The sequence below is a fragment of the Cygnus atratus genome, chromosome 1 (genome assembly GCF_013377495.2).
Source record: "Cygnus atratus isolate AKBS03 ecotype Queensland, Australia chromosome 1, CAtr_DNAZoo_HiC_assembly, whole genome shotgun sequence".
Lineage (NCBI taxonomy): Eukaryota > Metazoa > Chordata > Aves > Anseriformes > Anatidae > Cygnus > Cygnus atratus.
Genome location: NC_066362.1, coordinates 144643090 through 144658205, shown reverse-complemented (window position 1 = coordinate 144658205; position 15116 = coordinate 144643090). Strand labels below are relative to the sequence as shown.

Sequence of the window (15116 nt, the reverse complement as noted above, 5' to 3'; positions counted from 1 at the left end):
AGTGAAAAGCTCTGTGAGAAGGACTGGATGATCCTGTGTCATGTCTTCCCCTAAAGCTCTCCGGTAATAAGAAGGCACAGATAAAACAGCCACAGATGGAGAGCTGCATCAACCATGTGGAAAACTGACCTATTAATCATCTCATCCCAAAATCTACTCCCTATTTCTCACGCAGGAAAGCTGCTTAGATAGCTTGTAACTGTTTTTATCGACTGGACAACAATAGGTATTCTTATACAATGGGCAAGCAAAACTGTGTTAAATTCCCAGTGCTGCTACATATTTCCTGTGTGACTTGAATGGACCAGCCCACCAGCACACACTGCTTCCCCACCTATAATACAGCCACAGAAACAGCTCCAGTTGAGAAATCTGTTGGCTCGGTAAGTACACACTACAGAACAAACAGCAGCACATTTGTTTGACGTTTTTATGCTCGGCATCGCATAAAATCCAGCAGCAGAAAGCAGCTTTCCCACTCCCCAAAGGAGAGGCATTGTAAAATCCAGAGAGCAGACCGATGCACAGATTAAAACGGCCTCACTATTCCTAGGAGGAGATGAGAGAGAAGAGAGATGCTAATTGCCTGCAGGACGTGGGGCAGCCTGCCTATCCCATCTCGTCAGTCACACTTGCCAATCAAGCTATTTACGGATAAGCCCATCGGGGAGGGGACTGGGAAGCGGGACGTAGAGCAGATGATTAAGGCAAACACGGTTATTGGGCAATTAATGCACTGGATGGGCATATGCTGCGCGCTGCCTGCAGAAGATAGGAGGTATCTCTCCCAGCCAAAACAAACAAACAAAAAAAAACCCAACAAAACCAGATAGGAATGGGATAGAGCCTCATTTTAAAGGGGAACACGTTATCAGTTGTCCTACGTTACCCAGACTGGGCAGGGGAGGGGGAGCGAAGAGAGGGAAGTTTGGACATTCAAGGATACCAGCATTAGTCACAAAATCTCCGTAACAGTTCCAGTTATAAACAGCAAGCACCATCTGAAACGAGTTACATGCTTAAAATGTCAAAGCATACAATCCAAACACACAGCTCATTACAGGACGTAAGACATAACACACCCAGGAAAAGATGAGGAATCCAGACCAGTCTCAAAGACTCCTCTGTGTGCAAGGTATTTGTCAAGAACGCGTCTTATTTATGGCATTTTTAAGAAGCTATTGTAAAATATTATAGTTTTTGTAGCCTATGCTACAAAATCTGACTTTTTGAGGTCACAAGAGAGCTTTCCTTTTTCTAACATGGCACAGACAAAAAAGATGACACTCTACATAACTAGAAACAAAACTGTGGCATCCAACAGCATGGGAAATTTTGTAACAGGACCAGAAAATTTAATCCAGTATTTAAACTGAAGATTGTTACGCAGAATCTAATTACTAAAACCACATTCCAAATTTTATTCACACTATTATGTCCACGTATAGTGAACTACAGAACTGAACCACCTAGAGTTTCCTACACTCCCATTAATTTGCCACAAATTGAAAGTGACAAGACCCTAAATATTCACAAACTAATGTGCAAATTCTGCAAGACGTTGATGTATTCAGCTTTTTCTTCTCTCCCCTGCCCAAAATTAGGCAATAAATTTGCTCAAAAACTGGCCTCCAACTGTGAGGTGAGAAGATGCACAAATTAAACCTAACCACAAATTACATACTCCAGGATATTCTAATTATTCAGACCAACACATAAATGAAAACTGAAGTAAGCCTCAAATTACTTACTCTAGTATACTTCAGTGGTTCATACATGTACACACAAATAATTAATATATTTCAGTGGTGCCTAAATATTCCGTCCATCTGAGAATGGCCATTTCTAGACAAGGAAAGAGAAACCATCCTTATGAAATGGGAGCTGTTGCACGTGCAATACTTGCCTGGAAGGTCCGGCTAAGGTAACGGTGGCATAGGGATCACATTGCCCATTCACGATGGGCAGGCCTTGGCATTCGAGAACTCTAGAAAACAAAAACAAGTGCAGACAAACAAATCAATAAAATAGGAAGAGATGGGAGAGAAAATAAAAAGCAATGCATCTTTAGCCTGTTCCATTTTCACAACAGTTATTACTACAGAATTGCAATGCCACTAAGAACAAGTCTTTAATTTATACCTAAACTTGAAACTGCGTCTCAAATACTAACTTTAACAGGGTCAAAAATACTGTAAAATTACAGAGGAACCTTAACTTGAAGGACTCTTATTATGCAAGTACGACAGCTTAAGTTTCATGAAAAAAGAGTATGCTGTCAAGATGGGAACTGTCACCACTTGAAATTTCTGTAACAATTTATTCACCAAAAATGGTAATAGCCAGAACTTGCTTCTGTAACAAAGGATTAAGAAGAAAATCACAGACATAGACCCCTGCAGTAGTCAAATAATTCATCAGAATCATGTCTATGAAGGCCTCTGTGTTTTTGACAAGATTTGGCACGGGCTTATTTGTTAAGGTGGGTTAACTATGGACCAAGAGTCAGCATGACATATCCAACTTTCTCCATACAACTTTTAAATAACAAAATTGAAAGCAGAAATACATTCAGCAGCTCTGCACTGAAGGAGTCAAGAGAACACACTGGAGGGACAAAATGGAACAAATTAGTTTCTGTTGCAAGCCAAGGTGAGAAATTTGCACTTCAGCGCTCTCATTTCAAAATCTCTTTGGCAGAAAACAACATCAACAAACCATTGAAAAAATGTTTCATAAGCTAAAACCTCCTGAGGAATGCAGCAGCACCGACTGGAAATAAAAGCAGAGAGGCCAATTGCCAGGGCTCTCCCTCCTGAAACAAGTTCTGCTTCAACCAGGTAAGCCTGGTGGTCTGATGTGTTTAAACGATTAAAACTGGAAAATTTTGATGAAGACAAACTCTGAAGCTCTTTGCACAGGAGATCAGCACTATACTTGCAGGGTGAAATACCTTGCACACTTCTCGGTGTGCAAGAAAATAAGATTTTCTTATTTTATACAATAAAATAAACCAGCAAGAAAAGATTTGTTTTACTGCTTTCAATGACAGCAACTTTGATACAAAAAAAAAAGACAAAAATTCAGTAACAGATAGTGCTCCGCAATTTTATTCACAAAGAAAATATTTTGTAACATACGGCATGGACTTCAAACAGGGCTTAACCACCGGGTTTTTACTTACTCTGCATAAGGGGATGAAAAATTTCATGTTCTGCACCAATATAGCAATCTGGTTTGTGCCAGAGGAGGTTCTGCCCTAAACCAATCTAGATAGGTTCACACAGCCCTAGAAAGTACACAAAGCCTGAAGATCCCACTAAGGTGGCACATGCAGGCAGCTGAAGTGGTACGTTTCATTTACGTTGGATTCCCAGACCTATTCACAGAATGAAGGCTAAATACCTGGCTGAATGAAGGGTTCCCACTAATGCACTCGCTCACAAGCTTCCCATTTGCACAGCCCCGATATGCAGAGAACATAATAACTCAGTTGTTGACCTAGATGGCCCTTCTTCTCATTGCTGATTCACTAATACCAGCGCACACGAGAAATGTGTTCCTTATTGTGGATACTCCCGTGAAATCACAGATCGAAACCACAGAGAAAGTTATGAAAACCTTGGATTACGCAGGCACTCTGCAGCTTTTATTTCTGGATTGTATTAGTTCACTACAAGGTTACCTCCCGCACAGACAGAAGTTAGAAGCCTCTTTCGTATACGCCTGGCTTAGCAGGTATGTGACATTGCAGGGTGCTGCCGCGCAAACAGCACAATTCAGGCCACAAATTCCATCCCTGCACCAGCCAGAAATGAAATCTGCAAGCTCCACAAACCCTTCTGGTGGAGTAGCTAGACGTGCAGGAGGAAAACCCACAAGGAGCAGCAGAAAGCCTTTAAGAAGAGTCAGTTCCAGCTTGATTTTCTTGTGAGTACAGGAGAGATGGCTTCTCTTCGCCCCAACACGGCTACGTTTGCAGCAGAAACGCTTGGTCAGTAAGCTCCAGCACGACTGCTGGTCGTTCTTCTAGATAGCAAACATGGCTTAAACACATTCACATGTGAAGGGAAGAATTGTTCACCACGTGTCAGCACCAAACCCCACACCCCTTCCACTGCTTCCTCAGGGCAGCCTGTCAGTTCCTTGAAATGAAATCCTCACTCAATGGCTTCAGAGCAGGCAGCCAACTTTCTACTGTTCATGAATGGCTTCCAAGCCCGCTCTTATCCATACAGGAAGAACCATTTGAAAGTTAAACACAGTGAAAGCATGTTCAGAGAGAGTATTATTCCTGTTTTAATAAAAGCAGCCCTCCCAGAACATGCAGACAATAGAAAGCGCTGCCAGGCAGCGTGATCCGAAGTTGAGGACATGTAGACGATAAAAATCACTGCACAATAAAATCACGGGTGAATCTGAATGCTGGGAAGTGTGAAGTTATCCACAGGCACACAAAAGGGTACCAGAACTATACACATCGACAGTGACAGGGTCTGTTCTAATACTGCCATGTTGAAGAAATCTTTGTGTTTTTGTGGGCAGAGCTCTGCTGCTACCACTTCAGCCGTCCCCGATGCTTAAAATGCCAAGCAGTGTCATTAGCTGGTCAGGGAGAACACAGCCACACGAATCCCTGGGCACTTGCCTCTCGAGTTGGGTGTGCTCTTACGGAGAAATACAACAGCATGGCTCCTCATCTCGCGCTCTCGCGCTTGTGCTATCTAACGCAGAAGACAGAAGTTATCCATTCATGAACAGCTTATCAAATCATGAATGATGGGCAGGACGTTTCCTCGCAAAACAAGCATTAGGGGGCACGCAATGAAATTACCAGGCAGCAGGTTTAAAATAAACAAAAGGAAGTACTTTTTCCACACAACGCATAATGAGATTGTGAAACTTCTTGCCACCAGATGTCATGGAGGCCAGAAGAATATACACAAATAACGCAGGGGAGGTTTGGGGGGAGCTATTAAAACACAACCATTTGAAGCATCACTCACCAGCAAATATCAGGAAGAGCAGTAGGCTAGACCAGAGCTGTGTTTAAAACAGTAGGGTAGTTTTTTACGTTCTCTGGGAAACAAAAATGAGAACCAAACCAACCAAAAAAGCAAAACAACGAAAACAGAATACTCTTGTAGTCAGGACGACTTAGAGTAAGACGTTTCTTTGTGTGCAGTGGGAACAAGAAAAGCAAAAGCAACCTTGAAAGAAACAAAACGTGGAAAAAACAGGAAACAGACGCTGACACAAACTGTATCCAAAGCCCTTCAGGTAATCTAAAAAGAGTTATTGTGTGCGGGTGTTGGAGAAAGCAGGCAAAGACTGATGACTCAGGACTTTGAGGAAGGAAGGCCATGTCTGGAGAGAGCTCCATTCTGGTTCTTGTATCTTACTAAGTATTGTGCGGAGATAAAATTCAGCAAAACCCAAGCCTGATGTACTCATGTTAACACAGTCTCGTTAGCTGCAGGAACCTAGCAGTTTTAATTCCAGACCTGCTTTCGTTATGGTCATTTTCTTCAGTCACGGGAGAGCTGTTGGGTAGATTAACACCCCTCCCCTCCCAACCTGGTACCAAAATATTTGCTTTCATTTGCAAGCAGGGAAAGAGCTAGAACAAAGCTACAGCTACTGAGAGACAGAATAAAATGGAGCTCCAGTTCTCCCATGTGGGTATCACTGTTAATACTGATAGTCCAGATCTGGATTATATGGGAAAAAATGAAAAGCAGCATATAATACTTTCTCTACAAAAGGGGTGTACAGACTAGGAAGCGGTGGAAAAAAGCCAGTAAAAATGATTAGAGCTCTTGCTCTAATCATCTGCAGAATTAATTTAATATACGTGTACTTGGATAATAATAATAAAAAAAAAGCCTAGGCAATCAAGCTGATTCAAGAATTACACGTTGACTCATCAGCCCCCAGAGCGAAAATGTCTGGCGGCTGCTAGAGCCTTTTGTGCCCAACCGGTAGTTTCTGATCATCCTCTGCCTAGAGCCCAGCTGGGACAGAGCTAGCTATCCCTCACGGCCAGCGTGGCTGGGTATAAGGCTGGTGGTGGTTCGTATGGGAAAGCTCTTAATGCAGCTGCCTGGCTATATTTTGCTTGTGGTTGATAAAATTAACAGGTTTCAAGGAACAAGAGATTTCAGTTTTCAGTGTGGTTCACAACCAAGCCTTCACAAGAGCACATACGCTACGGAAGATTCCCAGAGGGCAAAAGAAAACCTCAGACCCAAACACGCCACGAGCACGTCCCCTCGCCTTTAAATTACATGATTACAGAAGCTGAGAGGGAGGCAGGGGTAGACAGTTTGAAAGAAAAAGAAGGTTTTTCACCAAAGACTAAGGCACTCACAGCTGCTCAGGCACTCCTCCTGCCTCTGGGCTGCCAACCAAGAGCTGTAGGCTGTAGGCTCCGAGACGGCCCCTGCACAACCGTACTTCAGGAACAGGCGTAACGCAGGCAAGCAACATCAGGGGGGATCCAAGCCTGTGGGCGTTCCCCACCCCTTCCTTGGAATCACAAAAATTACTTGAAAATTACAGGCTTTCTGATCAGTCGAGGATGCATGTGTGTCATCGGCATCCTCGTGAGCCAGAACGCGCAACCAGTGCAAGGCCAGGCGCAGAGAAAAGAAGTCAGAAGGGACGTAGCCGTACTTGAGACTTTCCAAACTAAACCACTTCCTCAAGAAACGGTACCCCAAGGTACTTCCAGCGTACCTAGCCATGCTCAGCTCAACCTAAGGAACACTACAGCCTTCCCATTCCTTCTTCCCAAATTGTTCCTGAGACACAAGGTTCCTGAGATAAATCTCTGTGCTGGGTACTTGTTTGGTACGGCACCTTCCCCAGTTCTGGCTACGCGACTTATCTGCTTAGGTCTTGCTGCATCTCTTTTTTTTTTCCTACTGACTGTAGGGTCATCTTGTAACGTACGTACTATTCTGAGTACTTGGTCTTTCTGGGGTAACCAAACACCTCGCATTCAGTTCACTCTTGGATGTCCTTTTCTTTCGGTGCAGACTTGCATCACGACCTGAGCCCCTCACTCCTCACCAGTGGTCTAAGGGTAATATTGAGGTAATGCTGCATGCCAGACTCCCAAAAGTACCTTGGCCAGCCTCATATCTGTGCCAGCACACGGCTGCTGCTCTCAGACAGCACCACCTTCTTCCTGCCACTGCCAGCAGGAACTGCTCCACGGCCTCCTCCTTGATCTGCCTGGGGCCAGGACCTTGCTAAGCCGATCATATTCGTGTGTTTCAAAGGGGATGTGTCTGCATCCACCACTACCGGGCACAAAGGCGCTACATCTAGCTTGGGAAGTCCCCGAACCATAAATTTCTAGAGGCCAGCAGAGTGTATCACCGCATGACTGTTCTTGTAATTCCTCATCAGACATACTCACAGCTTCCTGGGCTTTGGTCTGACCAAATGTTGCAACTGCTCGCTTCCCAGCAGTAATCTACTGGGTCTTCATTCAGGACAGAACAAATGCACTACCTTTTTTGCCACTGTGCTGACCGAGTGGCCTAGATCCTCTGGAGGAAGGCATACATTTTCACAATTTACTCAATCCTGGTGATAAATTACACTCTGCCTCCATCGTCAAAAACACTACGATAATGTCCCAACATCGTGAAAATTTCTCTACCAACCCATACATGGGCTCTGCTTCGACGCTGTCCTCAGGAAATAAGGATGCTGACAGTACTGCATCGACATAAGAGCCCAGCCTTTGTCCTCTGGATGAACACTTGAAGCCACAAGATTGTGTCCACTCCTGGTAAGTTAACAGTAGGAATAAATGATTCAAAAGTACCTATCGCTTGACTTTTGGAAGTGATCTGCTTGCACCAAAGCTCATTTCACACACAGTTTCTTAGTATTCTTTTCACCAGCGTGCTTTTTGCGCTGGGAAGGGACCAGCTGCCTCTGGAAGCGGTTCTAATATATTGGAAATAATTATTTACGTCCCACAGAGATGTGCCCTGGTTCACCTTCGTCGTACGTCCTGCTCAGACACAATTATGTTACAGCACCACGGAGTGTCTGGTGACCACTGGTTGTGCCTGGAAGAAAGAACTGGGGAAAGGACGGGACAAAGTCCCAGCAGATAGAGCAATATTGAACAAAGTACATCAGTATTTGCTTTATTATTGTAATTTTTCAAGCCATTTCCCCCGTGCATTTATTTCTCTCTCTCTCTCTAATCTTTAACAGAACGAATCCTCAGCCCCACAGCCTCTCTCCAGTCTGCCCTTCCATCTCTTTTACTTGCCTCCAGGAAAGCACTCTCCCATAGGGAGTTCTGTTGAGTTTTTGGTGAACAAACACGTTCTGGCTTACAAACAGTAAAACCCATGCCATCCCCTTAACCTCCGAGAGGATTAAAGCTTAGCTGGAGCTACTTTTTTGCCATTCATGTGACAACTCACTTTGCCACACAGATCTGTGGCACTAAATGAAATCTTGTTCTTTCCAAATAAATGGCAAAACTGTACCTAGGACAAGCACTTCACCCCATGTGTATTCACTTAAAATAAAGGTTGTACTGCATTTGATACATGGGCTCTGAAACACTTCTACACAGCATACATTAAACGCTCAAAACCACCCCCATTGCAGCTTTTGAAATCTCGATAGAGCTTATCCAAGTCACAGGAACAGGCTGTGCAGGCAACTATTTTGGTTTTCCTCTCTGAAATGCTCTCTGAGGCCTCCACACCAAAAGCACAACAGAAACCCTGAAATTCTGAGATGACAGCTGCAACCCCACACTAGGACTGCCTTTTCTTGCCTACTCCCAGATAAGTTTGTAACAGTTATAATCGAGAAAAAGCATTTAAACAGATTCTTAACTTGCATTACCCCAGGTTCCTTCCTGAGCTGGCCCACACAGCTTTTGCAGCCTCTCACAACACCCGGATCAGCTTTTGGCCTTAACTGGGAAGCTCGGTGGGTGCAGCACTCGTGGCACGCACGCACGCACGCCTCTCCTCAGCACACGACTGCTAGCGGTGATTTCCTTCAGGCACGGCAGAGGAAGGGGAATTGATTGTTTGGGCTCGAGCAACAATTTCTTTCCCAGATATTTGCTGAGGACATCTTACAGCAAAACAGGAACAAATGTTTGTACAAAGCCAACCGATAATAACTAGAAAGCAAATGAAAGCTAATGAGTGCAGCCCCCACTTCCCCAAGTGAATAATATTAGAGATATTATGGGAAAACTGGAGGCAGTGCAAAAACCGTCTCATTAATTATAAAGAAATCCTGTCAATACATACATATCCCTCAAACCACTATCACTTCAAACAAGCTGCAAAAAAATTACCATGTCGGTAGAAGTCTAAATATTTCTCAATAATTTAAAATCACATGGATTTTCCTCTGCTATTAATATGGGGAGCTGTCCTGCAGTTCAAACCATCGAAATCGCTTCCCAGTAAGAGTTGTGGAAGGACTTGTGAAAACACACATTTACAGAGTACCATCTGTACTCTGTACCAAATAAAGAAAACCGAAGAAAAAGAGGGTGTTAGCCCTGCCGCTCTCAAAGGACAAGGAGTTAATTCATGAGCAGCTCATCCTGTTTATGAGTCAATCACACAAGAGCTCTAAGTTTCGTAAAAGCCACTTCAGAAAAATTCTTAGTTAAATTAAAAAAAAAAAAAAAAGGGTTAAATTATCTTCGGTGACAGGACCCTGAGGGCTTCAACAAAGACACAAGCTTGCTGAAATTATGAATTGCACTGATTTAGTGACTCTTACTGGCACTCACATCATCATTTCCTCCTGCCTTGGTCTCTGACTTGCAGCCTTAATTATTAACAGGGAGCAAGCGCTGAGCTATGGGAGAGCAAAGGAAAATGGTAAGGGGAAGGAGTTATTTCTAGCAACTATAGTATAGGAGCAACTCTATATAGGAGTTATTGCTATCAACGTTATGATTTTCAGAGGAGATAGAAGACCCAAACACAAGTTGCAGCAAAGCAAGAAGGATGTAAAAATTGTAAGGGAACGGCAACACAAAACAGTAAATGCTATCAGGAAAGGATGAATTTGCTTTAAGGACAGCACTATATTGGTTCTTTTAAGGAAAGGGAAGAAATCTCGATTTGATACAGCATGGCAGGAAGCCAAGGAGCGGGTCAACACGTCAAGGGAGCTGCAGAAGCATTTGTGTTAAGGCAGCATGGTGAGGGCTGCAAGAGGAGGACAGCACAAAGCGACAGCTATTAGGATATGCAGCAAATGATTAAAGCCTAGTCAGCAGTGATAGCTCAGCTGACTGTGGCCCAAGGCAGTATCAGATGGAAGAAGTGAGATACTGTCTGTACAGACACGTAAGGGAAGAAAGAAGATCAAAGACCAAAACACAGCGTGCAAGTCTGAGACCCACGAAGGCTGTTAGGGCCTGTATAACGAAGCTGGACGGTGACACCAAAGTCTCCCATGCTCTTTTCCTTTGCTTGGAAACACAGGCTGGTCTCAGGATGATGCCCTGTGTGCTGCTTGCAGGGTTTATGGAAAGCAAACCCGATGACCTCCGAGTAGAGCTCTGCTCAAGTTTAATCTGCTGCCAGGAAGGAACTGCGTGCACTTGGCACAATTGCAGTTCAGGACATGCAGGCGTGTCACTGTGTACATGCATGAGCACATCAGCAAACAAAACGAGCTGCATGAACATGCCCATTTTCCCCTCCGCCATCGAACCACGGCCACAAACATCTCCCACCACTGGACAGACTGATAATGTTATGAAATGAAGGATGACAAAATGAAGAAGCTAGTTTGGGGATGACTGGAATTATTTCGGAGATTAAGTGTGATATGTGGCAAGGCAAACATTACCAAAAAGGCAATTTAGGAAGCTCCCAAATAAAAAGCTTTTGAGCCTACTGGCAGGGACCTGACTATGTGGTAAGTAAAGTTAAGAAAGAGGGAAGAGACTAAAACCAGAAGCTTTACAGAACTCAAGACAGAAGAAAATGAGGCACCTTGTGGGAGACAGGGACGGAAATTTTCAGCTATAAGAAACAACAAAAAAAGAGCACAACAGGAGCAGCATACCCTTAACTTACCCAAAGGCTCCCTTCCCTCTCTAACCGGTGAGTAAGGATTTCCTCCTAAGGGCTGAGGACAGGCAAGCCAAGCAGCTATCCCAGGTCGGCCATAGGCGGTAATGTCGTACGTAACATTTTTGACACGCTGGTGAGCAACCTTAATAGACCTTCATCTGCAATAACTGGTCGAGCACGAAGTACAGCAGATTGGAGGGAAGCATCTAAACGTCGTGCCACCAACACACTTCAACCACGGGGCACAATAACCCAGCTGGATCCAATCTCAGCAATTCTTGGGGTGGCAGCAGGGCACAAGGGAGAGCACAGGGAGGAAAGGCAAGGGAATGAGAGGGTTTAAACAAAAGCAGTGACAGAGTGAAAGCCCAGCAAGCTTCTTCTCATCACTACCTAGTCCAAGGATAATGTTTTCTCTACTAAATAAAGCCCTGATGACTCTTTTACACGGATTCCCACACCATTTTTATTTCTAATTAGATGTATGATAGCAGCAAATATATCTTTCTAAATGAAAAGATCGAATAGCTCAGAGTTAAAAACAAAATTAGTAGTTATTCGTGGATCTGAAAAGCAAACAAAAGTGCCTTCGAACTGCATGGAGGCTACAACCTTCTGCATTGGACATGCCTTGGCTCACCTCAGGGAGGTGCTAACTTTTAATACTTTAAAAACATAATTTTAAACAGTTCAGAACAACTTTTGGCATTCATTTATATGAATAATCAGATAAATCTGTGATCTTGATTAACAGTACCTATAATTAAAGGGTTTTGATCTTCCCTGCAGATGCAGTACTTGCATCAAGGAATTCAAATTAGGCTGATTCATCACCACTGCTGAAACCTGAGGACAGTTAAGTTGCCAACCAGGTCCCAAAGTAACGCTGAGGCACCAAATTCATTTTGATAAGAGAACTGGACTAAGGTTACGTAACTTACGGCACAGTGCTCTCTTCTAAGTAGAATTCGAGAAATAATATTGATACCTTGATGCTGTCCAGGTTTAGGAAACTAAAAAGACCTTAACATATCCCACTGTGGTTACAGACTATGCAGTAACCAAGCAGGGGAGAGAAAAAAAAAAGAAAAAGCAAGTCATAGAGTATTGGGTACTTAACAGTAAAATTGTATCCTCAAGAACCACTTTTTTATTAAAAAATAAAGCACATTAAATATGTTCAAGCAGAACTGCGGAGTCTTCTCTAGTTATCCAAACAGCAACCCCCAGATCAGGCTTGCTAAGTTCCATTTGTCTCCATTTTTACAGTAAGGCAGATGGAGCTATTCGTTCCAAGAAGCACAAGCATCACAGGCATCGGAAGACACAGTTTGGAATAAACTTTCCCATGAAATTAACTTTAAAAAAAAAATCCTTAATGTCTCTGATTTGGCAAGAAGTGAGATCACATAGAGGTTCATAAACCATTCATGTAAAAAACAGCTGTCACAAAACGTTGACTTAATTTAAATTGTTTCCCTGGTCCTTCAAGGCCACTTACTTCATTGTGACACTTGATTATGCTAAAATTAATAAAATTCAGATGCACTGAAACATCTCACACAAGGCGAAACACGTGCAGCTTTTCAGAGCTAGCCTAACACTTTCACAGATCAACTGCTGTCCCTTCTTCTGATCGGTACTGGTATATACTGGTATGATTGTTGGTACCCTGTGTTCCTCCTACAGCCTATCCCCTATCCCATTAGCAGTGAAACCTCCTAAAATACCAGTAAACTTGGTTATTTTAGGAGGAGCAATGCATTACATGTATCATGGACAGTTTCTGCTGGCACACCGTTCTTTCTACCCTGAAAGGGCAGTCATATCTTAAGCTCAGCTAAAACCTGTGACAGTCCATCCCAAAGGCGGCTCTGCTTCCCAAAATGTGGTTATATGGTTGTTTGTGCAGCGCTGAGATCCGCGGTGATGAGACACAATGCAAAGCAGGCTCTCTTTAAAAGAAGTTTACAGTGTCTTGTCACTTTACATCTTCTCAAGGCAAAACAAGATGCAAATGAGGGCATGGTCAGGTAGGCACTCTGGTAGAACCAGCTGTAATTAGTAGCCCGCACCAGCTTTATAAGCCCAGTTATTACACAAACGGTTCATACTTGCATTAAGCTTCTCCTTGTATTCTGGGACCAAAAGGAAACATCTGAATCACATAGTCTGACCTCCTTCATTACAGCGATGAAATCTCTCAACTGAAGTTGTGTGCTGAGCTCATGATGTCTACAGCATCCCCAGAGCACCTACTTGATATAAATCCAGACCAAACTCAAAGGACTTGCAATGATTAAAACATCCTCACAATGTTCTACAGGAAATTGTTCGCTGATTAATGATAATGAAATAAAAAAAAAAAAAGTGCTTTAATACTTGTTTCCCACTAGATTAGCCTTCAGCTCCCAACCATTGAGTATCACTCTGGTAAGAATAAGTATATCATACAATCAGAAGGGCCCTCCTCTGAATACAGTACATGCCAGGGTTTCATCACTTAGAGGTTTTTCTTGCATAAATCAAACACTGTCACTGTAAGGCACATTTACCAGGTCTTCAGGTCTTCTTGTAGCTCTTCCAGAGACTCTTTCAAGTTAACAGGATCCTTTTTAGCAGGGCATCCTAAAGATACAGGCTCTGAGAAAAGCGTATTTGTCTATATTTAGCCAAACCCCCCACAGTGATTTTTTGGGAATCAGCTGGTGATTCCCACAAAACATGAAAGAGTGGCAGAGATGTCATGAGATACCCTGGTTTTATGCATTTTGATAAATCCTCTGGCTGGGCAGAGAAGAGATCCCCAGGAGAGATCCCCAGGGAGGAAAGGGCTGCAGATGACAGAGGTTCAGTGAATCTCTGGAGCCTTTGGCTCACCCGCCGGTGCCCACACGGCGAGATCCTGCCATCACGCCTCTCACCAGTGTGGTTAGGCTAGCAGGGCAGGAAACTGGGCCATCAGACTGAGCAGAGACTGTCAAACGACAAGGGCAACGCCAAGCGCAGCTGGGACATCTGCAGTTGTGCAGAGCCTAAACCGAATTATTGCTTCTGTTTGAAGCTCATTCAAAATTACTACAAAACCATCAGCTTGGAAGCGAGTCAACCGCAGAATGAGTTAAAATTAATTGCAGGCGCTGCCGCCTCCAAGAGCACAGCCCCCTTGCCAATTTCTGTTCTTCTTCAAAGGGTGCCTTGCATTTTCTTTCAAAGCATTTCCCTTTTCTCGTTTTATTTCAGGGAGCAAAACGAGGAGGAACCAGCAAACTACCGCGCACAGTGAGAAGAGTGGGACAGCAAAAGCAACTGATCTAAAAGTGTTATTATATTAAAAAAAAAAACACACTAAAAGACTTAATCTCTCCAGCTTACAAGTGCTTGGCACATTTCAAATATGTAATTATCAACACAGCTAAAGTATTTCATAATCAAACTCTGACAATGCCAGAAAATGGCATCCATGACAAAGGTCTACACCAAGAAGACCAAAACCAACAAAACAATGCAGGAGACAGCTGGTGATACCAGCTCTCGGTCACAGTACATAACCAGCTAAGCTCCCAGTGCAACAGTGTACCCAGCAACATGCACACCATTTCTAGCTCACGGCGATGGAGGTATTTTCTCATTATTGTCACATACACAGGCAGATTTCTTGCAATGGTTTCCTCTCAACAAATAGTTCCGTGAAGAATAGAGCTAATGAAGGGTGTTTCCTATGTATTGTGTACTGTCTTAACTCTCTTTATACTTACTAAAAAACAAAACAAAACAAAAAAAACAACTTCAACACCTGTGACTTCCCCTTCACCCTGCAGCTTCCCCTATTACTGATCTTACTTTGATGCCCTCAGCTCCCTGTGCTGCTACCTTGCAAGTGCTGCTCTTGCAGCAACAGACAAAACACTTTCAGAGAAAAGTGTGATTTCTACGTTTCATCATATCCTGCCACATTGCTCCTTCCAGGCTCTTTCTAGTTGTGTCCAATGAAAGGACGAGAGGCAACGGGCA

The 15116-nt window shown here is 43.5% G+C and overlaps 1 protein-coding gene across 6 annotated transcripts in view; it reads right to left on the bottom strand.

Annotated features, from left to right (window-relative positions):
• The window catches only part of RASA3 (RAS p21 protein activator 3), a 123040-nt gene that overhangs the window by 29896 nt on the left and 78028 nt on the right, over positions 1-15116 (bottom strand). For all 6 annotated transcript variants that reach the window (XM_035565576.1, XM_050708340.1, XM_050708341.1 and 3 more), the window contains one exon: positions 1907-1987. In XM_035565576.1, coding sequence (XP_035421469.1) covers positions 1907-1987 — 81 coding nt within the window. The remainder of the gene's footprint in view (positions 1-1906; positions 1988-15116) is intronic.